The 27,229-nt window shown below is 39.6% G+C and overlaps 2 protein-coding genes across 4 annotated transcripts in view; one reads left to right on the top strand and one right to left on the bottom strand.

The window, feature by feature from the left end:
- LOC134218547 (mitochondrial enolase superfamily member 1-like) overlaps positions 1 to 27,229 on the top strand; it is a 44,247-nt gene that overhangs the window by 11,004 nt on the left and 6,014 nt on the right. The window lies entirely within an intron of this gene.
- LOC134218545 (inner nuclear membrane protein Man1) lies at positions 53 to 27,170 on the bottom strand. The gene is made up of 4 exons (XM_062697677.1): positions 26,979 to 27,170; positions 22,800 to 23,411; positions 3,962 to 4,709; positions 53 to 3,725 (listed from the first exon to the last, which is right to left on the bottom strand). The coding sequence occupies exons 2-4, from the start codon at positions 23,317 to 23,319 to the stop codon at positions 2,426 to 2,428; spliced, it is 2,568 nt and encodes an 855-aa protein (XP_062553661.1). The 5' UTR covers positions 23,320 to 23,411; positions 26,979 to 27,170; the 3' UTR covers positions 53 to 2,425.

Here is a 27,229-nt window from a genome sequence, read left to right on the forward strand (position 1 = left end):
ACCCTACATTTGAAATGAAAGTGATATTATGGTTGAAAGAGTCTAAAAGAAATCTTAGTAAAGGTTTATTTCTTGACCGTAGTATTTTTTTTTACATTATTTTCTTACATTAATAAGTTCCAGGTTTTTGTTTGTCCCTATCAGATATTTGTTAAGATTTATTTCATTACAAACTTAAAATTATGATAGCGCATCTTGTCGGTTTACATCTGTGTTTGTTGTCTCGTGTGGTCAACTGCACCCACCCCGTATCAGTTTTGTCTTAACATACTCGGTACGAATTGTAAAAGAAAAATAATAGCGATAACAGTCCTCTCGTAAAATGTATTATCCTCGTTTGAGCTCATTTGTAAACAGTTGGAATCACCCCAATGTAAAATGATCATTTCTGCTCACGAATGATTAAGTGCTTTTTTTGTTTTTTCAAACGTCGTCTCAACAGTACAATAACGAAGATTTTATTCTATTCATTTGTGATTTATTTCCTAACGTCAACGATATTTTATGCAGCGCCAGATACCAAATTTATTATATTTTCTGTTACTTAAAAAAATACGCTCGAAATTCAACTCACGAACAATTTATCAGTTAACACTATACTGTCCTACAAGAGTTATACGATCGAACAATTTGCAACTATTTTTGATTGTGTCTTAGCGATTATGCGATTATTCTTTCAGAACTGTCTGAGATTCAGACACATAAATTAATAGACCATTTTTTTTTGTTTTTCTTCCTGGAAGACTATTGAAATGCATCTCCGTTATTTCTATCATCACTTGCCGCAAAAAAAGTAAAATTGTGAAACAAATTTAAGTCGGTGATGTATTAATCTAGTATAGAGTCCTTAGAAATCATCATCGACATCAAATAGCCATCTGTATTATTCTTACAAATTCTGTTTTATTCTTACAAATGTTCAGGAATGCAAGATATCAAATGTGAAATTCTTTTCTATCATTCTGTTTATATTTTTAAATTGTAATACATACACTGCACTGCAAAACATATAACGCCAGACATTTACTGCCGCGAATCGCATATCTGTCCCATCTTTGCTGGATTTCCTATTCATATGGGACAAATATGCGGTTCACGGCAGTTTATTTCTATACAAAATTATCATGTTTACGGATCAGCTTCTCGATTCCTAGCTATTATATATGAGTTGATATTTTCTCTTCCAGCTCAAAATGAATTAAATTTTCAATCAATGAAAGTTATTCATATGTTTTGTGATTGCTCATGCTCATGGTGAGGAAAAATATGAAGCCATATAAGAAACTCTATACAAGTTCAAAATTATTTCCAACTGAAATAATAGGCATGGGCAATAAAAATGCAAACAAATAACTGACAATTATGGCTTTTTGAGCTGGACCGATTTCAACGCAATATAATCGCTGGGAATCCAGATTTTGATTATCTAACATGACTTCCGTTACATATATTCCAACCAGGGTGTAGGGTTATGGAAGATATTGCCGGCAGGATCCCATTCCCGGCACAGTCTCAAAAACCAAAGATTTAAACATTATTTTGCCAAAACTCCCCCGTAATCGCTCGAGAATTTACGATGTAGCTATTTGGCATTAAACCTAAAGATGCAATTGCGGTTTTAGATGGGTATGCCGAAGTGCAATAACGTGCGCGGAATATCTGCCGATACACTAATGGTAATGGTTTCTTGAAACCATGAATAGGCAATACATTCTAATTAGAAAGAAAAGAATATTATTTTAAATCATCATATCCCAACAAGAGAACATATAGAGAATTTGAATCGTTAATTAAATTAATGACACACTCCAACATTTATCGATTTGAAAAAAAAATGATGCGGTTTTAATTATTGCCATTTTTCGTGCTCACTGCTAAAAAATCTCAAAAAAGAGTTACAAAACATTTGGCGTTCCAATTTTTTGCTGACGAGTATAATTATAATGAGTACATAAGCTTGTTTAAACCCGGAACACAAACTTTACGTGTCATAGAGGAAGTTATTATGTTGTCTGTCTTAAGCGACCTCTATTATACCTACACATGTCAAATAGTTGACTTTCAGAGCTGCCGTGGGAAAGAAATTTAGTCCTAATGAATACGCGGCCTGAGAACCTAACACATGGGAAATTAGGGAAATATTTCAGCTTGACATGTCTGTCAAATTCATAAAAAAAAAACATGGCCACTCTCAATGGGCGGCGCATGTACGTCAGAAGTTATTAGTGAATGAAAAAATACTAGATAGGTATCAAGAACCTTTTGACTTCGTTTAGATATTCCTGGAAAATTTGATAAAATTGATGGGAAATCGCTACAATTTGTTACAATTCTTCGATCGAATGGCTCCACATTTAAAGCAACCAGGTTAATTTACAATTAAAATTATTCAAGAATTAGTAAACAAAATAAAATCTAAAACAACTTAGCAGTCGGCCTCCTGTTCGAGCTCCAGATCATCCTCATCCTCTTCTTCTTCCTCATCATCGTCCCGTTCCAGCGGATTCGTCGGTAACCGGTCTGCCTGCTGTGACATTGAGCTGTTGTTACGATTCGAAGGCTTCAGACACGTTGGACCGCCGGCTGAGCGCGGAAACCGAACCAGAAAACGTTCTAGCCGCAGGAATTTGATCGAAACTAATCGATTATCAAACCACCATCCGTTGATTTCGTCATGTACGATTCCGGCATCCTTGGCTGAAGCGCAGCGAACGTACACGCAGCAGGAACTCCTGTCCAGTTGGATATCGTAAATTTTGCACCGCACTCCAACCTTTTCCAGAATGGCGTCCTGGACAATGGTTTTAAGATTGGGATCGTTTACTTCGTACTTGTCGAACATTTGCCGAATTTTGAGACAAGGCGTTGGTGGATCTGGAATTTTGTTGGTGTTATCAAATGCAGGACTTTGCCACTTCTTGGCGCCCCCTGGCACGGGACGAGTGGTTGAGGGCAATGGCGCAATATCGATCCATCGCATCATTTTGAAGTCTTCCCCTCCGCGGTTCCCAACTTCAAACTGTATACGGCTTTCGTTTTGCTCTAAGAACTGGAGCGCTTCCACCCATGCCCATTCCAGTTTCTTTCGGTTATCAAGTGTGATCAACCTATCCCGCAAATGATTAACCACGACTACGCCAGCTTCATCCGATTGTTCATTTGCGGCCTGGCTTACCGCTTGAATAATCTCACTAATTAAAACATTTACTTGATTTTTGCGTTTTTCCTTCACGTAGATCACGAATTTAAGGAAATAATTAACCAGATATGTAATTATACCGACCAATCCCAGAACGCCAATTATCACGAAGAAAGTGTGGAACTTGTTATATAGCATGCACGTGAACGGTAACTTCGGTCGCAATATGGCAAAGTAATTACTCTTGGTTGGTCGCCTGCGGATTACTTCTAAGAAGTCAATTTCGTTCCCGTCCTGGTCACAGTGGTTTATCCCCCATTGAGGATTTCGGTCGATCAGGTATTCCATCGTGTGCAGATGCTTGGCCAGTTGTGGGATCAGAATGTTTGGGCTGTGCTCCTTGGCCAGTTTCAGCACCTCGTTGGCGCTAATCCAGTATGGGACGTTAGAATCAACGCATTTGCTGTGTACTGCTTGGCTTTTCAGTTCGCTTCCAACGACCTTCAAAAGCTCCAGCGCTGCTTCGAGCTCCGACTGGGAAACGCATTTGTTTGTGTCTTTTATTGTGCTGTCACATAGATCATACCTGTAGTAAAAATTAATATATTTAACTCAAGTCATGTTTTATGGTGTTGGGAAATAATTAGATTAACTTTATTAGATTCATCAGTAGACTTTGCTCAATTTAAGGTCAATTTATCGTTACAGAGAAATATGACAGAATGTTAAAATAGATTTTGGTAATGATGCTTAAAACAAAATTGAGGGGCTTGATGAAGGAATCAAAAATCTATCATGGGCTTAAATATAAAATGAACTTACCTCGTATCAATTGAACTTAGTGTACTGGCAATGTCCGTACTGATGGTCATATACATGAAGGCCACAAACACAAGAAAGGCAATAAACAGGCATAACAGCGCGCACGGGATGAACGTCTGCTTGAAACCGTAATGTTCGTCCAGCTTAGAAATCAAATTTCCCATTGCGACTCGCAGCGGAATCTGCGGTGGTTCCGGATCCGGTTGAGCATGTGTCACAATATCATTTTCGTTAAATGTTCCGCTGCTACTGTTGCTGCTGCCGCCGCTGCCATCGACACCAGCTTGATTCCCAACACCATACCGATTCGCGTAGCTGCTGTACCGACTGCGGAAGTGATTCCCACTGATCGGCGCTCCGCTGTGATTCAAGCTGAGATTACTTCCGGTGGTGAGGGGACTTGCACCAGTACTGATTCCACTTGCTATAGCATTTCCGATGGCGTTGTTATAGTTTTCGTGGGACACCGTGTCACCGCGGAGCTGCAGTAACCGTTTGGTGTACTCACTGACAAAGGGTGAATCCGATGCGCTTCCGTTGGAGTTGGTCGAACTGTTCAGGTCCAGACCGGAATTGGGTGTGGAACCAAGGCCGCCAATCGTAGCTCGAAAGCTGGTGGTGGCAGATGGAATCGTAGTTGTTGATAGAGGGGATATCGCTGCCGCTGTAGCAGGTCGTGTAGGTGTCGAATAGGCGCTGGCAGTTGTAGTTCGTCGAAACAATGCGCTTGCCGATGGTGATTGGGTCCCTTATGTGGAGAAAAAGTGAAACGGAGAACATAATTTCATTATTTATGGAAATAACGTACCTAATATTTATTAGACAATTGTGAGATCAAATAGCCTTGATGGTAAATGTTTGATGATTCCATGAAATGAGAATAAACCTCAAGTTCTATCTTGTTAATAGAATGTGAAAAAAATGAACAGTAGGTAATTTCTGTAACATAACCGCGTAGTGGACGTAGGTCTGGACCAACCCGTCAAACTCGAGATTTATCGAATCATTTCACGAATAGAGCGAAAATCTAATTAATGTGCAATGCAGAAAAAAAGGTAAATGAAAATCAATCTAAACTTGAATTAATCAAAGGAGAATGGGGCTTCCTGAGCTAGTAAGCTTGCCGGTTGATTTGTTTGCTCAGGGATCAGATTTCGCGTCTTTGTTTATAGTGTCTTTTCTTTAATCATCCCTGTCTCTGGAAAGTTGGTTCCATGCCGACCGGTCAAAATAAAATTTAGGTAGGAACTGAACTCGCTTGAGCTATGATTTTATCACAGACATACAGACATAACACGTTGAAAATTCACTCATCAAATTCATCGTCGTACAAACACTAACGACATCTGCTGTATTCACTAAGTTGGGCAAATCATGAATTTGATGGCGGTAGTGAGCAAACGACAAACTTGAGCAGAACCGATGCGCGCGCCACGGATAGGCCAACTAATCTGCGCTAATTGCAAGTCGAGCACATCTGACTTTTTGTCAATTTTTAGTTATTAGCATATTTCACTTTATTTTCACATGTACTATGTGTTATGTTGTTATGCTATTCTTTACGAGAAGTTTGTTCTAGAAAAATGGGAAAAAATATCGCAAGTCAGTCACATCGAACAAAACTATACTCCCTTCGCAAAATATTATTCAAATTGTTGTTTCTGTGCAATTTTTTATTCCTTTAGTTCAATACTAGTGCTTAGAATGCATATCGAAAACGTATCCAAAAAGTTCTATTAATTATGCTTAGGTTAGGTTTAGGATTATTATGATAATTATTTGCCATCAGCATTACACCTGTTAAGCGCATGTACTGATTCTTATTATCCATCCAGATATAAAGTTGGATTTCAAATTTAATTGCTTCAGAGCTTTGATAATGTATGCCTATGTAGTTGTTACCATTTACCCACTAAATCTAGACCAAATTTTGAAAAGGACGTAACAGCCAAAATTTATTCCTTCTGATTCTTCGTCTACATATATAGCTATATATGTGGACGAAGAATCAGAAGGAATAAATTTTGACTGTTACGCCCTTTTCAAATGTTGGTCTAGAAATAATGATTAGAATAAATCGCGATCAGCATCTCTCCGAATGTTATTCACATGGAAGCTTGTCCTTTCAAATGAAACAGCAGTTTCAGAAGAGCAATCCGATTTTGATTTGAAAATTAAAAGGCAGTGCTTACCTTTAAGATCGCGAACTAGTTTGCTCGCTCGCGTGAGCTTGATTGTTAAGCTTGATTGTCAACAAATTCATCAGCTATAAAAATCAATTATGTAGGTACTTGTTATACTCAATGCATCCCCGGGTCGTGGCCAATCTACGTTGTATGACACTAGGCAATACGTTTACACTGCTGGCTTAAATTTTCAACGTGACGATTACTATATCGAACTCATGAAATCAATGTGATCTCGCCTCGTGGAAAACTTATTACAGGTTATCCGAGGGTTGTGATCACAACGGACCTTTCCATCCACTGACTGGTAGGTTCGAGCGTCCCGTCCTCTGCTTCAGACCCATAAGGGGTCCGAAACAGTTCAGTTTCAGGGTATTAAACTTATAAAAGAATAGAAGATAGAGGAGGAGAATGTGGAGCGGCTTGTTGTCCACTTCCGGCTCTAGCGACTGCTATGGAACATATTTATTCGAGAACTGTTTGTAGAGATAGAAACGGTTGTGTTTATATTCATGATAGATGTTCAGACAGTTCGGGATCGCTACGATAGAGTTCGTTATAGTTGAGAAACTTTTCAGATGATTTATACTTATGGTAGACGGGAAATGATTGAAATCCGTTTTCTGGTGATTATCGAAGAAGCTATGTAGATTGATATGATAGAGGTACGTGCAGTTTGGGATTATAGTCTCTTAGTGATTTTGGCAAAACGACCAGATTTTTATGTTGCCAAAATGGGGATGATGCCAAAACGGGAAAAAAATTATTTTTTTCTTTGTGTCCGTAATTGTAATTATATACCTTCAACATGAACTACAAAAGTTTTGGAATGTTTTTAAATAGTTGTTCCCGTTGTTGTTTTATTGCCGTCGTTTTGTGTTGCTTCTTCTGCATAGAGGCTCGAGAAGAAACCAAACAGCTTCGATTCTATAGCCTGAGGCTCGACGACAATAGTGCTGTCCAACGAGCAGCTCGAAGTAGCTCGTTCTTTTTTGTCAACAAATGGGCATGAGCAGGACAGCGAGAAACTTCGAGCTACTTCAAGCTCTCATTGGACAGAACTTATTTTATCATCTCCCGTCTGCACTGTGTGATTCTTGTTTTGACGTAGGACTACGTCTATGTTTTCTATATTGGGGTACACCCCAACTAACATTTAATGTCAATGTTAATGTTATTTCAACTCGTCTATACGGCTTCAAGCTGAATGTGTGCTATATATATGATCAAGAACTTCTATTCAATGCTTTTACCAGCAAATCTGGCGAATCTGTTCAGCTGTTTTTGGCGTGCCTGCACAACTACTTTACAGCATGTTACACAATTTTTTCTCAATCTTTATTAAACCTTATTCAGATTTTTTAAATCTGTTAAATAAGTTTTATACAGCCACTATATAAATATTATTTGAGAGGAGAGTAAATTTCGGAGTTTATTCAATGTTTTTTTTTTGTGAAAACTCAAATATCAATGTTGTTGCTACCTAGATTCGAACTCCTGATCTCCTGATTCAATGGCCGCTGCTCTGTCATCGCCGTCACTTTGACATATGTAAATAACAAAGAAAATTATGGATGTGCTTCTTCGCATACCCTATAGGTTGTTTTACTAACGCAATTTTCAGATTCATGCTGTATAAACGTTAGAAAGAGGCATACATGCTGCTTTCAGCACATAAGCTTAAAAATTATGCTTTCAGCATTATTTCAACCATTATTCAAACATCTGTCAGCATGTTCTGTGGGCTAACTTTTATGCATCATCAATCGCTGAAATTGTTTTTAGGCAACATTTTCTCGATCTGTATAGATGTTACTCTGCTGCTAATCGTTTAACAGTAGCTGTCAAGAGCAATATCGCTTCTTAATGGCTTGTTTTCTTACACTATATGCTAGCATTAATGACAGCGCTTTGTCAGTTGCTAGAAAAACAGGTGAATACCTTTGTAGCTGCGTTACAGAAATCAATAGCAACAAAAATCAAATGTAAACATTGCGGTTTTGACGTTCCATACTGATAAGCTATTAAAAGGAGCAGTATAAGGTTTACTTAAACGTTGTGTAATCTTCAAAGATACAGAAGTTGCCTAAAAGCTTCGTTAGTTCATTTATAGCGCCATTACGTTATATTGTTAGTGCTATAACAACAGCGAAAACATTTTCATTGTGAATGCTACTCACCGTAATATAGGAAGTTGCTAACAAGCAACTTAATTACACACATGAGCTCTTAACCGATAAGCTTTGTTGCTAATTCAGACAGAGCTGTTTGTACTTTTTTACAATTTTGCTCTTAGCGGCTTCAATTTATCATCAATCACGTGACTCAATACGTTAGCATCTAGTCTGGAAGATGCTGAAAGACTTTGCCGAAGAAGGTACGTAGCTGGAAGGTCTACAATATGTTATTACGTTTCGAAAATTGATTGGGTAAACCATATGCAAGAAATCAATGTTTCTGCCAGCACTACCGGACAACCTATGGTTCTCGAAGGACAAAACCCATCTTCCTTCTCGTCGGATTTTTTTCTTTGTGAAATGAATCCGGATAGCTCCCATTAGCTCTAAAGCCCTATAATATCAATTATTTTGAAATAACACTCAATTAAATTATTGGTCTACGTAGTACGGCAGTGCTGGCAGAATAAACGATTTTTTGCATATAGTTTGAACACTCAATGTTCTAAGCGTTATAACTTTTTTCGTGGACGTTCCAGCAACGTGCCTTCTTCAGCAAAGTTCTTCGGCATCCTTTGGGTTATACTTTAACGCAATGTGCCACTTGGTTTACGATGAACTGAAGCCTTTAGTAGTAGAAATGCAAAAATGTACGTTCTCTCATACTAATTTCCATACAAACTTCAAACGCGATGCGGAAAGCGAGGAAGCAACCAATCGGTCCCAAATTCTGCACAGTTGTTCAGGACCCAGAATGGCTTCGAAAAACCATTGATTTGAAAAAATGACCATGACGCCCCACTCTAATATATATATATATATATGAAAGCTGCATAAACGATAAAAGATGAAAAATATTCGGCACAAACTGACTAGCTGATAGATATTTGGGTCAGGGGCGTCTCGTGGACTTTTGGTACACCTGTTCTACCATGCTGATAAAAAATATTCATCAAGCTGAGTGGTTTCGAATGAAAGTTGTGCATTTAATCTAATATTACAACCTTTTTTGTACAACTTAACCAAATATTAGAAAAAAATATATAGGTAGAAAGGATTTACAAAACAATAAATAGCTTATTAATCTCTTTTGTAACAAAAATGTTTTAAATTTAGATGCACTTGAAATTTTAAACTCTCGCAAATCGTCTAAAATCTAACTTGGTAGCAGTTGGCAATAACTGGATATTGCTCAGAATAGAGATCTTTCAAATCGGCTCATTCCACTATTCGGGGTACACGGGTCCCATCGCCGCTAATATTTAAACTCTCACATATTTTGTTGCTATGAATGAAATGTTATTAACCATTATTAGTATAATAATTAATAATTAATAATTATTAATTATAGTATATAATTAGAATATAATTATACAATTATTGTTTGATGCGACCCCAGATTGTGACGAACAATGAGTCACATTTAGAAGCTGAAATGTGTTCCAGTTATTTAATTTTTCAAATTTAGTAAAAACTCTTTTTTGAAAACGCAAACATTAATTTAATATTGTTCTTGATGCATTGCATATTCATCAGGAGAAAAAAGAAAAACAAACTGTTTCCAATCATCGGAGTATGAACGGAAGCGTGCGCGGTGCGCCTTTCGGCAAAGCACAGCCCGACACTACGATCGAGTCTAACCGAAGGTGCGTCGCGTCGTTGATTGTTCTCGCAGCGCGTCGAACGGGTTTGACTCCTGCGCGCATAGCAGAACTTGCATCTAAACGTGCTTATGCTTCGCATGCGAAAGAGGATGATGTGAGGAAACGGAGAAAGCTGGCAACGCTCACGCTGGTTCTCTGCGCGCGGAGAACAAGTGAGCATACCAAGGAGTAAATTATTTCAAATCATTTGTCATGGCACAAAACTTTAAATTTGACATCTGGCAGCGCTGCTGTTGGTTCTTCATTATGGATCGTACGACTGGCAAAAGCTTTCTATTTGATGGGGTGTGGTGTGTCGGAAAAACACACATTTAGCTGCAATTTGACTGTACGCCAAGCATGTGGCGTTAACTTGATCGAAATATTTTGTTTCTTTAGATGTTAAAATCATTGGAAATATTACGTGAAGCTTTGTTCAAAAAATTTACTGGGTAAATTATTTGCCCTAACAATTAATTGCCAAGACATTAATTTCCTACTTCTGACCTAAAAATGGTCACCTGTTCCATGAACAGGTAGAACGTATGGACGAATCGCCTCTGATTTGGGTAATAGTCGAGTTGAAGTTTAAGGGATTATTTGCGGAGGCTTTTCTTTTATTCAGCTTTGGCTGCTTTTATTCAAATATTATACAGCCAAAGGCTAGAAGTTGAAGCTTTTAGCACCAAAATTGTTAGTTGGGATTTTACAATTGCGAAAATCGGGGACCGTCACGAAAATATGATAGATTTTAAACTTTATTATCTAAGCGGTTTCTCGATGGATTTTAAATTTTTTGGACCATTCGATCAAGGATGAGTCAACGCTTCTTTGTATTTATATGAAAATACTATTTTTTAACTATTTATTATCGAAAATTGATAAAAAAAATTTAGAAATAGGTGAACTAACCAATCACGTACATGCATCACTAGCACAGACATCAAAAACCAATCACTTGCGGGTTTGGATCTAATCCTTAGTTTGAACAAGATTTTACGCAGAGCGGACGCATCAAAGCGATTGCAGCGGAGCGGACACAGCATCACGGAGGCGCTAATAACATTTTCAAAGGAAATCCATCGCATTGGTGGTAGTGCTCGATGTGTTGCTGCAGATCATTCAACCTCAACGAACCAGCATTTCATATTAAGAGAGGGTTGACCATAAAAATAGCACTGTGGCGATCCCGCACCGCCAGTGCCTATGCTGAAAATTTATTACAAATTGTGGTGTCAGTTAGTAAGGAGCATTGGGAAAAGAAAATTGGTTCTTCTCAGGGCCAACATTTTATGAAAAGAAAGAGTTAATTGCGAAAATAAACTGTTTCGGTGGCATCGGTTTTGGCGTGGTAGCTTAGTTGCTGTTAGTGATTCCATCCATTAAAATTCACTACATCATCTCCCTCCGACGCGCTATCAAATTCGCTATTTACGATTGAGTTTTGCACTTTGAAGAAAGTTTAGGATCAACCTTCTTTTGTATAAAATCAATGAAGACGCCACCTCAGTGGAAACTATCTACAGCAACCACCCATCGGTGAACGTCGCTCGGACAAACAGATGCCAAGAGATAATGTTAATATGAGGAAACTTCGTCTTGAGTCAAATTTCTGCTGTTATTCCTCGCAACAATACGCATTTTGGATAAACAACATCTCATAATCAAATTCAGAATCTTGCGAGAAAATTTCATAGGATTGTTAGAATTTGTCATTCTCCGAATGGTTCGTTGTCTGCGGGATCCCGATCGAAATGGCTCGCGCGCGCCGAAAAGCAGTTTTCTTATATTTAATGAAGTAGGGGGAATGACGGCTTTGGCAGGTTTTGTTCTATTATTGTCAGGGGGTTTTTTTATGACTGATTATGCTCAAATTTGGCCTAAACATTCTATGCATATAAAAGAATATTGTGGCCAAATTTCATAAAATTCGGTCGACAAAAACCCCCCTGCCAATAATAGAACAAAACCTGCCAAAGCCGTCTTTTCCCCTAATTCCATTAGCCCCGCCCCTTCATTAATCGTTATGAGTGCAAAATCTATTCACACCCATATCAGATCACAAAGGGGCGGGGCTAACGGGCTTAATTTATTAAATACAAGAAAGCTGCTGTTTGGCGCGCGCGAGCTATTTTGATCGGGATTCCACAGAGAGCGGTTCGACATTCGATGCAGCGGAGCGGACACAGCAGCACGAAGGAGTGGGTGGCAATGCTGAAAATTTATTTCTACTTTTGGAGGCTATGCGAAACATCATCAAGTGGCGATCGGACAGTTGCAACGCAAGGTGTTGACTAGCGATTGGCTGCTAACTGGACAGAAGGCGCATTGGGAAAAGAAAACTGGTTCTTCTCAGGACCAACATTTTATGGAAAGAGTCAATCGCGAAAATGGACTGTTCCGGTGGCATCGGGTTTGGCGTGGTAACTTGGTTGCTGTTAGTGATTCCATCCATTCAAATTTACTGCATCATCTCCCTCCGACGCGCTATCAAATTCGCTATTTACGATTGAGTTTTGTACTTTGAAGAAAGTTTATTTCGGATAGTCGGATCAACCTTCTTTTGTATAAAATCAATGAAGACGCCACCTATGTGGAAACTATCTACAGCAACCACCCATCGGTGAACGTTGCTCGGACAGACAGATGCCAAGAGATAATGTTTGGTGATATAAAGAAACTTCGTCTTGAGTCAAATTTCTGTTGTTACTCTTCGCAACAAAACGCATCTTAGATAGAAAAATATATAAAGCTCTTTTAGTGGAATGTATTCAACCGTCTAAGACGTCTTAGACGGTTGCATCTTAGATAACCAACAGCTCATAACCAAATTCAGAATCTTGCGAGAAAATTTCATAAGATTCTTAGAATTTGTCATTCTCCGAACGGTCCGTTGTCTGCTGCGGAATTCCGATCAAAATGGCTCGCGCGCGCCAGAAAGCAGCTTTCTTATAGCTAATGAAGTAATTTCATTAGTCCCGCCCCTTCAATAATCGTTATGAGTGCACATTATATTTACAACCATAGAGATCACAAAGGGGCGGGGCTAACGGGCTTAATTGATTGAATACAAGAAAGCTGCTTTCCGGCGCGCGCGAGCTATTTTGCTCGGGATTCCGGCGAAAGAGCGGAATGAGCGGTTCGACAAAATTTGATGCAGCGGAGCGGACACAGCAGCATGAAAGCGTGGATAGCAGTGGCAATGCTGAAAATTAATTCCAAACGGTGGAGGCTTAGCGAAAAATCATCAAGTGGCGGTCGGACAATTTCAACGCAAGGTGCTGACAAGCGTTTGGATACAGTTAGTTATTGGAAAACTTGGCAATGAGAAAAGAAAATTGGTTCTTCTCAGGACCAGCATTTTATAGAAAGAAAGAGTTAATTGCGAAAATGGATTGTTTCGGCGGCATTGGGTTTAGCGTGGTAGCTTAGCTGCTGTTAGTGATTCCATCCGTTCAAATTAATTGCATCATCTCCCTCCGCCGCGCTATCAAATTTGCTAGTTACGATTGAGTTTTGCACTTTGAAGAAAGTTCATATCGGATTGTCGGATCAACCTTCTTTTTGGAGAGCACCATCCTCGAAAATGGCCGAAATAAAGGAGAAATAAACAGAATCAGAAGTGGCGTGAAACCAAACGCAAACATATTTATTTGCAACGTTTGGTTGTCGCCCGCGATGTAAGCGTACGTGGCAAAGTAAGGATTGTGATGTCCCCGACTGAAAGCCAGTCGAGTGGCTTCAGCGGCCGATGAGTAATGTTAATTCCACGGTTAGAGACTCAAAGTCCATCCATCTGGGAACAACTATTCGACTTCTTGATTCAGTTGGCCTCCGAGCAGTTTGCTCAATGTAAATAAAACGACACAATTTATTATGGCAAATACCATCAATTTCAAATAGCTACGTAGTCCTACGTCACCTTTGCGTACAACCCGATTGGGCTGCACCTTTGAGTTTTCTTTCGTCGTCTTTCCCCCAGCTGGAAGATCGACATTGGCTCCCCGGCCACGTACGTCTCGTTGATACGCATAAACATGTATGAAAAATTGCGCTGCAGTGCCAACATTTCACCTTTCAGCCGGTTGATGGTGGTTATCATTATGCTGAGAGTAGCCGTCGTACGCTTGCCGTAATTGCGCATAGAGATGCTGGTGCGCATCGTGATTTTCACTTGAAAAACGATTTGATTTTAGACGATACCGCGCGTGCGACAGCCACCAATCCATCCATGACCCATAGTTTCTGCGTTGTCGAGTCCAATATTGCCACTTATACTGGAACTCGGCAACGTTTTCCTCAGTAAGGAGATGCGGTCGAAGGGCCCAGAAACCACGCCCGGGCTCGTGTCCCAACGAGGGGAGACAGATTCTGGCCGTTAGCGCTTTGTGGTCTGTAAAGCAACAAACGTGTGTAAAGGCGGACTGCAGTTTGTCGCGTAGTCCCCGGCTCACGTAAATACGATCAAGTCGAGACCGCGCATGTCGATTGATGTACGTAAAGCCGGCATCACGTGGGCACAGCTTCTCCCACACATCGTGTAGCGGCAGCTGCTGTATGGAGGTTTGGAGGGACGGACTAGTATTCGGGCTGGACGAATCGCATGTACGCAGCACGCAATTGAAATCGCCAGCGAGGATCACGTTTTCGGTGTGGTGGCGTACGCCAGCGTGCCATTGAAAAATGCTTCTCTGGACAATCGCTACGTAGAACCGGAGGGAGCGTAGACGTTGCAGATGGTCGTATAGTGCACTCTGAGCGCGATCAGCCGGCTGTCCAGACTTTTCTCGACGTGAGTGACCTGGATGTGCTCCTACACTGCAACAGCTGTACCTCTCATCGTGTGGTCCACAATCGCGAAAACAACAAAGCCAGACAAGGAAAGCTGTTCGTTCTCAACCTCCTGCAGACACACGATATCGAGACATTGACTGCTAATAAAGTTTCGGAGCGCGTTGAGTTTTGTAGGGTTGGTGATGGTTCCGATGTTTATTGACGCGAGGTTATAGGACGTGAGAGCCATTTATGAATTCTAATTCTCGTCCCGCTCGTCGTCGCCGTTGTCGTATCGCTGTTTCTTGCCGGGCATCCTAGGCTTCGGCTACTCCTCGTAGATGTTGGTGAGTCATCCGTCTCATTGCCAGCTATTCGGCTTTTTTTAATCAGCAGTTTATTGTTCTGCACACAAGATATGCCAGTGTGGGTCTGACCTTTGCAGTGTTTGCACGAGGCAATCTGGCCCCTGTAGTGGATGTATGCCTGCTGACCATCGATCGTGACCCACGAGTCGATGTTTCGATGGATCAGCATACGAGCCGACCAAACACCGAGCGGAATTCCACCGAACTCGAATCCATCACCCCACGTTAATTCCCGCAGCGAAATCACTTCCCCGAACGCACTGAGGAATTGCACAATCTTCTCTTCGGGAATGTTTTCCGGTAGATCGTGCACTTTCACTTCTACACTTCCATCTTCCATAGTTATATGGAACTTATGCTTCTACCCTACAATATCCTCATGTTTTTCGTCTGTTCATTCACAATTTTTTGTGCGAGCGTCAGGTCCTTCACCTTGACGAACGCGGTGGCACTGAAGTCTCACTACATCTTCTTTCTGCAGTCCTAGAACTGTGCGGCAAAAGCCATGCACCTTTTCGAAAGAAGGTTTCACAGGGAAGCGCGAATAGTCTATTCGAAAAGTGTTTTCTCGTCTCATCACGAAACACAAGAAGCGCACGGCACGAACGGATGAAAAATAAACCACCGGATTAAATCGCTTGACTATCGGAGAGTGCAATCGAAAACACGTCTGTCCGTCTCAGAAACTGAACGGAAAACTGTCATTCGAATCGATACCTAGCATGTGTAAATTTCAACATATTTGTAGTTCACTGCCAAAATTTCAGCTCAATCGGTCATCGGGGTACGAAATTACAGCTTGTCAAAATTGACCATTTTGTATGAAAAACGGCTTCCGCTGCTCTGAACACAGGTGTATTAAATGTTCAACCGATCTATTGCCATTTTTCCATTTTGATTATAAATATTTTTATGTTTCAAAACTGAAAAGCTTGTTTTTTTTTTGATATGCACTAATGAGCATTAGAGCAAGCCCTCGCTCACCAAGGGTTTCCCAGAAACAACCAGAAATGCAACTTAAATTGAACAGATGAATCTATATAACCAGTTTAATTGATAAGGTTATAGTATTGTAATTATGTACCGATACCTTTTTTATAGCAACAGAAACGTCAAAATGTCTTGATATGTATGACCTAGAATATAAATTTCTTGCAGATGAACTGTAGACGTAACTTCCGTTTCTGGGTAGACTCGCAGTTGGTGAGCCAGTTAGGTTTCAAGCTTCAATAAAAGCACATGCTGCGGAACTGAACTCAACTTGTTTTACTAAAGTTCAGAAGTGGGATCAGCGGAAAATAAGTAGAAATGGTTCGGAAGAATCGAAAAAAGTTTCTTCAGGAAACGCCTTTGACGACGAAAGTGGAGAATGACGAAAATGATGAAGAAGATATCAAAGACGATGAGTTGAAGTCGCTCCGAAATGAAATTATCCGGAGACGTCAACCGGAAGTATTGCTGAATATGGATCTAGTCAAGGCACTAATTGCACCATACGACGGACGAGGTGATTGCGAGGATTGGGTTGAACGACTGGACAACTTTCAAGGAATGTATGCCTGGTCGGATTTGGCAACAATGACGTACGCCATAAGTCGACTGGAAGGAACGGCGAAAGTTTGGTATGATGCGCATCGTGGAGATATCTGGACATGGGACGATTTTAAGACAGCGGTGGTTAATGCTTTCCCGAACCACGTTAATGAGGCGAAAATACATTTCGATATGCAAAAGTTTGTTCGGCCTAAGGATATGCAATACGAAATATATATCTACCGTATGATGGAGATTGCAAAGCCGGCTAAAATGTCAACAAGTGCCATTGTGACATATGTTGTACGGGGATTGAACAACACTACCATGCAGTCTCGTTTGAAAGGAGAATTTTTCGAAAGCTGTCAAGATCTAATCAACTTCATCAAGCGCTACGAGGCTGCAACTTTGGAGGACGAGACGACGGATAAAAAATCGATGGACTGGCGTTCAGGAGAAGGAGACATTCGGTGCAACTATTGCAATAACAGAGGACATTTCGCTCGAGATTGCCGACTACGCGGTGCGAATAACAGGAAAGCAGAAACAGGAGCGGTCATGCGTCAACCGACGCCGGTATCACTGCCCGGACCATCGAAGGAGATTGGAGTTGCTGTAATCGATGAAGGTAGGGACCTAACAACTTTCACTGTTTATGTAAACGACATTGCAGTACAAACAGCAGGTTTGATAGATACAGGGTCACCAATAACGCTAATTCATGATTCGGTTGTTAGGGATGCAGGGATAGCGACGAAAGAAGTCAGTTTTAAGGAGAGATACGTTGGAATCAACAATTCCGAGATATTATTCAAAGGTGTCTTTTACGGAAAGTTAGTAGTGGACAGTGATAAATTTCCATGCTATTTCCGAGTAGTGTCCGATAAGACTATGAAGGCTCCTTTGCTAATAGGTAGAGATTTTGTTACCAGTAATGGTCTAAAGGCCGTTTATGATGGGAAAATGTGGTTGGAGCGATCATGTCTGGCGTTTCATGAAAACAAAACTATTGACCATGACGGTTGGTTGAAGTCGGTAATGAGTATTGGAGATCTGGATGATAATGCCGATTGGGAAGTGGACCAATTCGATATCGGAGATAGCGGAACATCATCTGACGCAATTTATGAAGTTAAACGTGTTCTGAAGGATTGCTACATCGATGCTTTTCGACCGCCAAATCCAAAAGTGTGCTATAAAATGAAAATTATTTTGCAAAAAGAGGAACCTTTCAGTTGCACTCCACGGCGATTGTCTTACAGTGAACGGGCAAATGTGGAAGTAATCATCGAAGATCTTCTCGCAAAGGGAGTTATAAAGGAAAGTTCTTCACCGTACGCGAGTCGAATTTTGCTAGTTAAAAAGAAGAATGGGGAAAATAGGATGTGTGTCGATTTTCGTTCACTGAACAAACTGGTGGTCAAAGACAGGTTTCCTATGCCATTGATAGAAGACCACATTGATAAGTTGCAAGGAAAGAAGTACTTTTCCACACTTGATCTTCGAAGTGGGTTTTTCCACATTCCTATTGACGAAGGTAGTACACATTACACATCTTTCGTCACACACATGGGACAATTTGAGTTTACTCGTGTTCCATTTGGTCTGTGTAATTCTCCGGCGGTGTTCATGCGTTTCATTAACCTAATCTTCAAGGATCTCATTCGTGAAGGCAAAATAGTGGTTTACATGGATGATGTAATGATAGCTACAGCTACAGTAGAAGAGCATATCCAAATTCTTCGGGAAGTGTTAACGAAAATGAGCGAAAATAAACTGGAGCTACAAACTTCGAAATGTCAAATTTTGAAAACTAATGTGACATATTTGGGATACGATGTGAACCAGCACGGAGTGCGTCCAAGTCAGAGTCATGTTCACGCTGTTGAGGATTTTCCGGTACCAAGAAACATCATTGAGGTGCAAAGGTTCATTGGACTGACATCATATTTTCGTAAATTTATTCAGAATTATTCGACCATAGCTCATCCGTTGTATCAGATTGTTAAGCAGAACAATTTTTCGTTCGACGATGCCTGTTTGAAGTCGTTCCTGGAATTGAAAGATAAATTAATGAGTCAACCAGTACTTGCGATCTATTCGCCTACAGCGAGGACGGAGCTGCATACTGATGCAAGTGCATTGGGATTCGGAGGTATTCTGTTGCAAGAAGGACAAGGAGGGGGTATGCACCCTGTGATGTACTTTAGCAAAAGAGCCTCTGAATCTGAATCAAGGCTCCACAGTTTTGAGCTAGAGACTCTGGCGGTTGTGTATTGTTTGCAGAGGTTTCATGTTTATTTATATGGTCTCAATAGTTTTGACCTCATCACAGATTGCAACTCACTGGTACAAACCCTTAACAAAAAAGATATTAATCCTAAGATTGCTCGTTGGTCTCTATTTTTGTCGAACTACAATTTCAATATGAAGCATCGTGAAAGTAATAAAATGCATCACGTAGATGCGTTAAGTCGATGTCATATGGTTGGTATTGTGGAAGAGCGCGATTCATTGTCAACAGCTTTGATCGCATGTCAGCTTCGAGATGCACAAATCGAGAAAATTCGGACCGATCTTGAGCAACGTGAAAACAAGTTGTTTGAATTAAGGGACGGCATGGTGTATAGGAAAGACGGTTCCAAATTGCTTTTCTATGTACCTTCAGAGATGGAGCTTAGTTTGCTATTCGAGGCACACGAGAAAATGGGACATTTCGGGAGTACCAAAATGTTGGAATACCTCAGGCGTCAATACTGGTTTCCGAAAATGAACGACAAAGCGAAGCAACACGTAGGAAATTGCCTGAAGTGTATAATATACACTAAGAAGCAAGCTAGACACGAGAATGGGTTAAAGAATATCGACAAAGGAACAGAGCCGTTCGACACAATCCATATTGATCACTTGGGACCGTTGCAGATGACTTCGAGGCGAAATAAGCATATTTTTGCAGTGATAGATGCATTCACAAGATACATCAAGCTGTATGCAACGAAAAGTACTGGTTCTGGGGAAGTAGTGAAATGCCTGGAAAACTATTTTCGTCAGTATTCTGTACCACGGAGGATCGTATCTGATAGGGGTACTTCTTTTACTAGTGAGGAGTTCAGATCATTTGCTGATTCTTATGATATAAAGCATGTTTTGAACGCCACTGCTAATCCACAAGCGAACGGAGCCATCGAGCGATTTAATCGAGTAATTGCTCCAGTATTATCTAAAATTCGTAACGAGGGCGATGAGCAGAACTGGGACAAATATTTGAATGATGTTGAGTATTATTTGAACAACACACTTTGTCGTTCTGTAAATAATACTCCAAGTATGGTATTGTTTGGGGTAAATCAACGTAGAGGACAAGAAACCAGTCTACTAGATGACCTCTTGAAAATAGATCTGAACGATGAAAGGCCTCTGGAACAGATTAGAAAAACAGCAATTAAGACCTCTGCTCAAGTTCAAGAAGCAAATAAGAAATATCACGATGAGAAGGTGCGAGCTAATACAACGTTCAAGGAAGGAGAATATGTCATGCTGAAAAACAACCCAACTCCTGGCGTCAATTTTAAGCTTCAACCAAAGAATCGAGGACCGTATGTTGTGAAAAAATACCTTGACAACAATCTCTATGTGGTAACTGACATTCCTGGTATGCAAATCTCTCAACGTCCTTTTGAAGGTATATTAGGACCAAATACTATGAGCAAATGGAAGCCTCATGTTATTGCTGGTGATGTAGTTGAGGTTGATACAGAAGCGTCAGAAATTATATCTGAAGATGAAGGGTTCTTAGGATTCGATGAAGATGAGTTGTTGCAAGGATTTTAAGCCGAGGACGACTAGTGTCAGTATGGCCGACTATAGTATTGTAATTATGTACCGATACCTTTTTTATAGCAACAGAAACGTCAAAATGTCTTGATATGTATGACCTAGAATATAAATTTCTTGCAGATGAACTGTAGACGTAACTTCCGTTTCTGGGTAGACTCGCAGTTGGTGAGCCAGTTAGGTTTCAAGCTTCAATAAAAGCACATGCTGCGGAACTGAACTCAACTTGTTTTACTAAAAGGTGTAAAGTTTATTATTATCTGCACTCAATGTTTTGCTTCGAAAACAGTTTTAGGCCTATTGTAACAAGTTTTTTTGGCGGCTTCTGATCCTCTTGAAGGAGGCTTTCGAGCCTCTTGGAGAAAACTTACAAGCTACTTTGGAAGGAGCTTCTTAAAAGCAGGCTTCAAAGCATCTTGCAACAAAGCTACTTAGTTTTCGGAAATAGGCTATCTTGTCTCTCAAACAGAAGCTTACGACTATTTAGATTTTTGTTCAGAAAAGAATGTTATTCAACATTCTGCCTCAATCAGGTAGATCACATTGAAGATTTTTAAAATTTGCTTATGTGTTGAGAAAAATGGGTGTTGAGAAAAATGGGTTCAATATTGTTCGTTTAATACAAATTGTATGGAGGTTCAAAATATTACAAATTTTCTGTGTATTTTCACATTTTTTATAAACAACTCTAGAACTGAAGTATTATAATATTTTGCTGTAGTCAACTCAATTTAGATCCAAATGTCACTTACACCCCTCTGCTTCTAACCCCCTCAATTAAAGTACATCCGCCATTACGTATTTTTGTCCGAGGTACCCACTGGGACCACCGAAGGTACCCCCAGGCCCAGTGATACACGTACCCAGATTAAAAACCGCTGAGCTATGGGAAATAAAGCTTGAAATGTCTTCAAATCATTCCATTTTGTTCTATGCAAAACAAATGTTGATGTTGGAGGGCGTTTTGAGAATGATAATTTAAATATAGGTTTAAGAGAATTGGTGTCATTATTAGCACATGGATTGAACCGCAGCTTAAACGACACGCAGATCACCTGCCATGGGCTAGGAGAATCGGATGAATCCTGTCATCAGAGAAAAAGTAGAATCACAAAAAAATAAAAACGGCAAGGTATAACCGATGATTCTACTTTTTCTTTCTTGACTTTTCTCCTAGCGTATGGACACACCAGACAACCTCACTGATAGGGTGTGCCGAATCGGGACGAGGTGACGAGGATATTTGGAATGCGGTGAACACAGCAGCTCAACATATTATGTCGAAGCTGCAGCGATGGTGGCGTTTTGAACAACGCCAGTAGTTGCTGCAGTAGAGACCTGTGATATTGTGAATAGCTAGTTCACCCTGGCAACAAACATGTCGCGGGTGGACTGCGAGAACAACTCCAGTATGTGAATATAGAGGTACCTAATTGCGGTCGACGCGCAATTGTTGTTGCCAGGGTACTCGTCTGCTACGTGAGTTACTGACCGAGACAGTTAGGTTACTGTCATGACTTACAATCGACCCTTGAAAAACTAAAAATATCATGCAAAACCCAGAATAATCCACCTAGCGGTGATGGTGCCGTTCTCGTGAAACACATGAAAAATAACAAGAAAAGCACATAAGAGAGGTCAAAATTGTACTTTAGGGAGATAGATTCAGTTAATTCCATCAATTCATATTTATTTGCGGTCATTTGAATGCATTGCAGCAGTTTTTGAAAAAAAAAAATCGGTTTTGACCCTTGGGAAAAATGGGGAAAAAATCAATGTGTTTTCAATAACTCCAAAACGTAATGGCCGATTGGGTTGTTTCGAAATTGTTTCGATTGAGCAGCATAACTGTTGAATGCTAATAAGAGGAACTAAGTTCGAAGAACTTAACTTAACTGGCTAACTGCCAGATCCAACGCAAAACACACAGAAATAGAATATTTTGTTATAAACAAACGTTAATTAACACTGCGAGAAACAGATGCTAAACTTAACTAAAAATTGTAGCAGTTTCTCACAATTTTAAGGAGCAAAATAAAACTACAGAAGAGGTAATCCAGAAGATATTTTAGTTACTAGATAAAGATTGTCGCTGTCCGGAACATCTTTTGCTGGCGAGGATAGGGGAGCTAAATGTCAAAGAAGGAAAATCCGGAAAATCCATACGATTTGACAGCTTGGTACCCAACATGTTCCGGGCAGCAGAACAAAGGGAACCGAAGCGACAATCTTTATCTAGTAACTAAAATATATTTTGGTAATCCTAATGAAAATTAGCTTTTAAATTATCTACTTGTAGATGTTTGTAATGGATAAAAACTCACCTAAAACACGATTTGTTGTCCTCAAACTGCCGGAGTAATCCTCCTCTTCACTATCGTTGATAATCACTGGCGAAATGTACACCGCACTCCGACTGGATCCCGGAGAAATCGATTTGTTGTGACTGGTGCTGTTATTGTTGTTGTTATTCGTCAATGGGCTGCTGTTTCTTGATATGGTAGAACTGATGCTGCTACTGGTGGTGGCCCGTCGGCTGGTTGGCCGCATCGCCGGCGGTGGCATCGTCGACCTAGAAGCACTGGCCGCAGTAGTCGTTCTACGACCAGCACTCTTCGTCGAACGTTTTTCTCCGTCGGATTCCTCCCCGGATGAGTAGCGCGTCGCGAAATTCGTATCGCGCCTCAGTTTTCCTTTCTCATTCTCCATGTGATTGCGGAGCTTCTTGATCAGCAACTTCCGAGTGTTGCTTGTGATGGGCAAATTCTGGAAGCCATACTGCATCAAACGATGCCGCAACTCGTCGTCCGTCAGAACGTCCAGATTGTCCATCCGGCTGCTCATCTCGGCCTTTAATCGTACGCAATGGACACCGTGTTCGTAGTCGCGAATCTGCGTTAATCCTTTCACCAAACACACGAACCAGAAATCTTTTTCTGTCGATGATTCAAGAGAAAATTTAACCAAACACACAATCACACAAAATCCTACATAGGTACTGCTTCTGCCTCGGAATCGCGGCGGCTTCCTCTCTTCTCTAGTTCTGGTAGTGGCGCTTGTTCTTGTGTGGTAAAGATAGAAACGAAAGCCATCAGGCGGGCAGTGTTTATTTGCATCCCGTTTTAGTTCCCACGCACACGGCGCCAGAGTCGAATTAATTTAAATCCGGGGTGCCAGTCATTGTTGAAATTTATTTAAAACCGAGTTGCCTTCTTACATTTTAGCTTTATTATTCCCACTGTACCGAAAATTAAGTTCCCTTCAAGGAGAGACACAAATCTCGCGAGTTATAAATAAGTTATGAAAACAAGTTTATCGCACCTGTTTTTACACGATTTACATTTCCTCAATTTTAGTTCCATTCTAAAGGTGCACCGTATATTTTTTACCGCCTGGTTTTAAAATTATTTAGGATTTCTTGTTGCATATATTTTGATAATAAATAGAAGCCACACGATCAAAACTACGGCCAAAAAAAATAGTATGTGCAAAAAAATAGAATCGGAGAAGCAGCCTCCGCCGAAAATCTACGTTTTTGGGGACTACGGTTTTTTCGCGCAGTTGCTTAAAACAACTCACATTCCAACGACCCAACAATAGGTCATTGCGCGCGGCAAACCTAACCTCACTATTTTGACAGGTACTGGTCCTGTTGTTTACGTTTCGAACTTAGAATTTTTTTGATTCAAATTAAATTTGCATATTTCACGATGTTGAAGACATTCCGTACATTCCGCATTCAAATATTGGTAATTATCGATAAGTTTAGGTAATTATCGATCAGAAAATTTAAAGAATGATAGAAGTATCTCAAAGTTAAAATAAAGTCGTCTGTAAACAACAGGACCAGTACCTGTCAAAAGTCGTGCGTGACGTCACTGTGCAATGGAGTATAGTGCTTGGGTTAGCTTGGATTAGCTCGAAGTTGTTCCCGTCCTGCTCGTTCTTTTTGTCAACAAATGGGCATGAGCAGGACAGGAAGAAACTTCGAGCTATACTTCAAGCTCTCATTGGACAGCACTAATATAATTACATGCATTGGAAATGCCAAGGAATGTAAAAATAAATATTTCTTTACAATTTAATTTGAAAAAAAATCACGACGGAAACCACACATTTTTATTGGCAAAACTAATAAGCTAATAAAATAATAAACTAATAAGCGTACCCATAACCATTCTTCACGCAAACCACTTATAAAATACATACAGAAATAAATTTTATGTATGCAATAATTTTAATAAGCAATATATTGGAATATATTATAAGCAATAATTTGATTTATGTGTGAATTCATATCGATATATTAGGGTGACGCTATTGCAAAAATTTATAATCGCGACACATATACTATACATATATAGTTATTATTAGCAGTGCATAGGAATCCATAAAAGGGAAGAAAAACAACCCCAAATTTAACATCTTTCCTATTAAAGACCCCCAGGGGATATACTAGAGGACAAATCTCGCTTAACTTTTCAAAAGGACCTAAGTGACATTTTTTTCATGAAATAATTTGAATAGCGCAGTCAACAGAACAACATGAAAGCTATTGATTGCATTACTTAAATTAATTCATGAAAAAAATGTTACTTAGGTCCTTTTGAAAAGTTAAGCGAGAAATATAGTACGACTTTCAAATATTTAATTCACAGAACAACGTCAAGTATTTGAGTGTTGTATGTATGTATGGCGCAAAGGAGATGCAGAACTTGTTTTTTTTTTGTCATTACGCGATTTTAATATATGGAAGTTTCCTCGCCTTATAGCAGCAACTTCTTCGCAGTTCGCTATCGGGCATTTTACCCTATATGAATGCAATATTATGATCTACAAGATGTTTAAAGTCGAACGTATTTGATCAGACATAAAATATTCCTACAAGAAACCTGAATCCTGAATGAAATTAATTAAAAAAGAGTTATGGAGCTTGCATTGCGGTTATGGATAGCATACGAAGAAATTTTTGAAACTCTACTCAAAAGTTCTAAAGCAAACAATTTATTTAAAAACGGTTTGCAGTACGGGGTTGGACACTTCTTCTTGTAAATAAACCAAGATTTTGTTTCGCTTCTAAATTTTGTTTTATATAAAATCTTTTGTACAAAGTATAAGAAAAATTCAGCTTCGCAAACCGTTTTTAATCAAAATGCTTTTAGAATTATTAAAGTTTCAAAAAATTGAAAATTTCTTCGTTTATTTCCCGTGCAATGTTGTTTATCTTCTTTTCTGTTTCTTCTTCTTCGTACAACATCAAACCACCAATAACCACGCATCAACATATCGATTTTGAATTTTAATATTTTAATTAGTGACAAGTCTGTACAACCGTCTAAGACGAATTAAGTACTCTCCATTTAATTGCACCAAATAAATGGAGAGTACTTAATTCTTCTCAGACGGTTGAATACATTCCACTAAAAGAGCTTTGTATATTTTTCTGAAGTCTGTACAGTTTTTTTTTCAAAACTTCTTTGTATGCTTTGTTTATTTTTCTTCATGCAAAATTCTCGAGCAACATATGATTAGGGCCGAAAACCCAACAATGCTGAGCCGAGAAAAATGAGGTTCAAGTTTTCTATGACTAATTTAATTCATTTATTGAAGTAGAAACTCATTTCATTGCAAAACCCATGTCAATGCCGTACGTAAAGGGTCATATTATAACAACAGATTAAGATTAATTGAAAAAAACATTCGAAATCTTCAAAATTTCAGCTAAAACAAAAATCGCGCCGTTTACTCGCATTACCAGCAAACACGTCTGGTTTTTAAGCCGTTTGCTCAAAGCTATTAACACCATCTGATTTGTTTAGATTTGTTAGCCAGAGTAATTCTGCTATGCGATATATCAAAAACCTAGTAAGAATATACATTTTAAAATAACTTGTAGTTATTTTTTCTAAATAGACAATATAAAGTGAACGGCGTAAAAACCAAAGCAAACATTCCGCATGGTAGTTAAGGGCGCCAACAAAGGACTTAAAAACCACTATGGTGCAAATGGTTCATGTGACTTTCACTCAAAATAGCAATGAATGTGTTTCTTAAGAGATATTAAGTACGAAGTTTTACCTAGGATAAAGAATCATTTACAAAGCAATCGTTTATGCTAGAAAATGAAAAATCATGGTTTTGGTTTATAAACCGTAATCATATGTTACGCGAGAATTAGACTATCAGTAGGAGCAAACAAAAAGTTCAGCTTCGGGGGTTACAAATTGTTTGTTTTACCCAATCCAATCCAATCTCAAGTTTCAATATCTACAAAAGGTAGTCTCAGGTAAAAAAAAACTAGCAACCCTGCCTTATCCGACACCTTCGTACGCACGAACACTTATCACGCTACACGAATATACACGACTTTGCGGTATTTTTCATGAAGGAACTTCGGATGCTTTCGTTTCTCTCACACAGTCACATATTTAACGAAGTCGCCGCTTCACCACACTGGAATCCGAGCGCAAAAACCCACTTATTCTTGAAGGGGGTCAACTTACAGTAGCAAAATATCAATTTTTCACCTATTTTTCATTACGAAAAACGTTTATAAATCTTGTCAATAGTAAAAGCTCTAGCTCGCGACTAATTTTCAACACTTTTAAAATCAAATTTACGAGAAAAATACAAACTTTGTACCCGTACGGATCACAAACAACGCACACTCCTCGCAAGACTGCCGAAAGTGAAAAAAATATTTTCATCTCTTGTCTGTCAAAACACTACCGAGGAGCACTCGGAAACGAAACGA

Source organism: Armigeres subalbatus, chromosome 2 (genome assembly GCF_024139115.2).
Source record: "Armigeres subalbatus isolate Guangzhou_Male chromosome 2, GZ_Asu_2, whole genome shotgun sequence".
NCBI classification, from domain to species: domain Eukaryota; kingdom Metazoa; phylum Arthropoda; class Insecta; order Diptera; family Culicidae; genus Armigeres; species Armigeres subalbatus.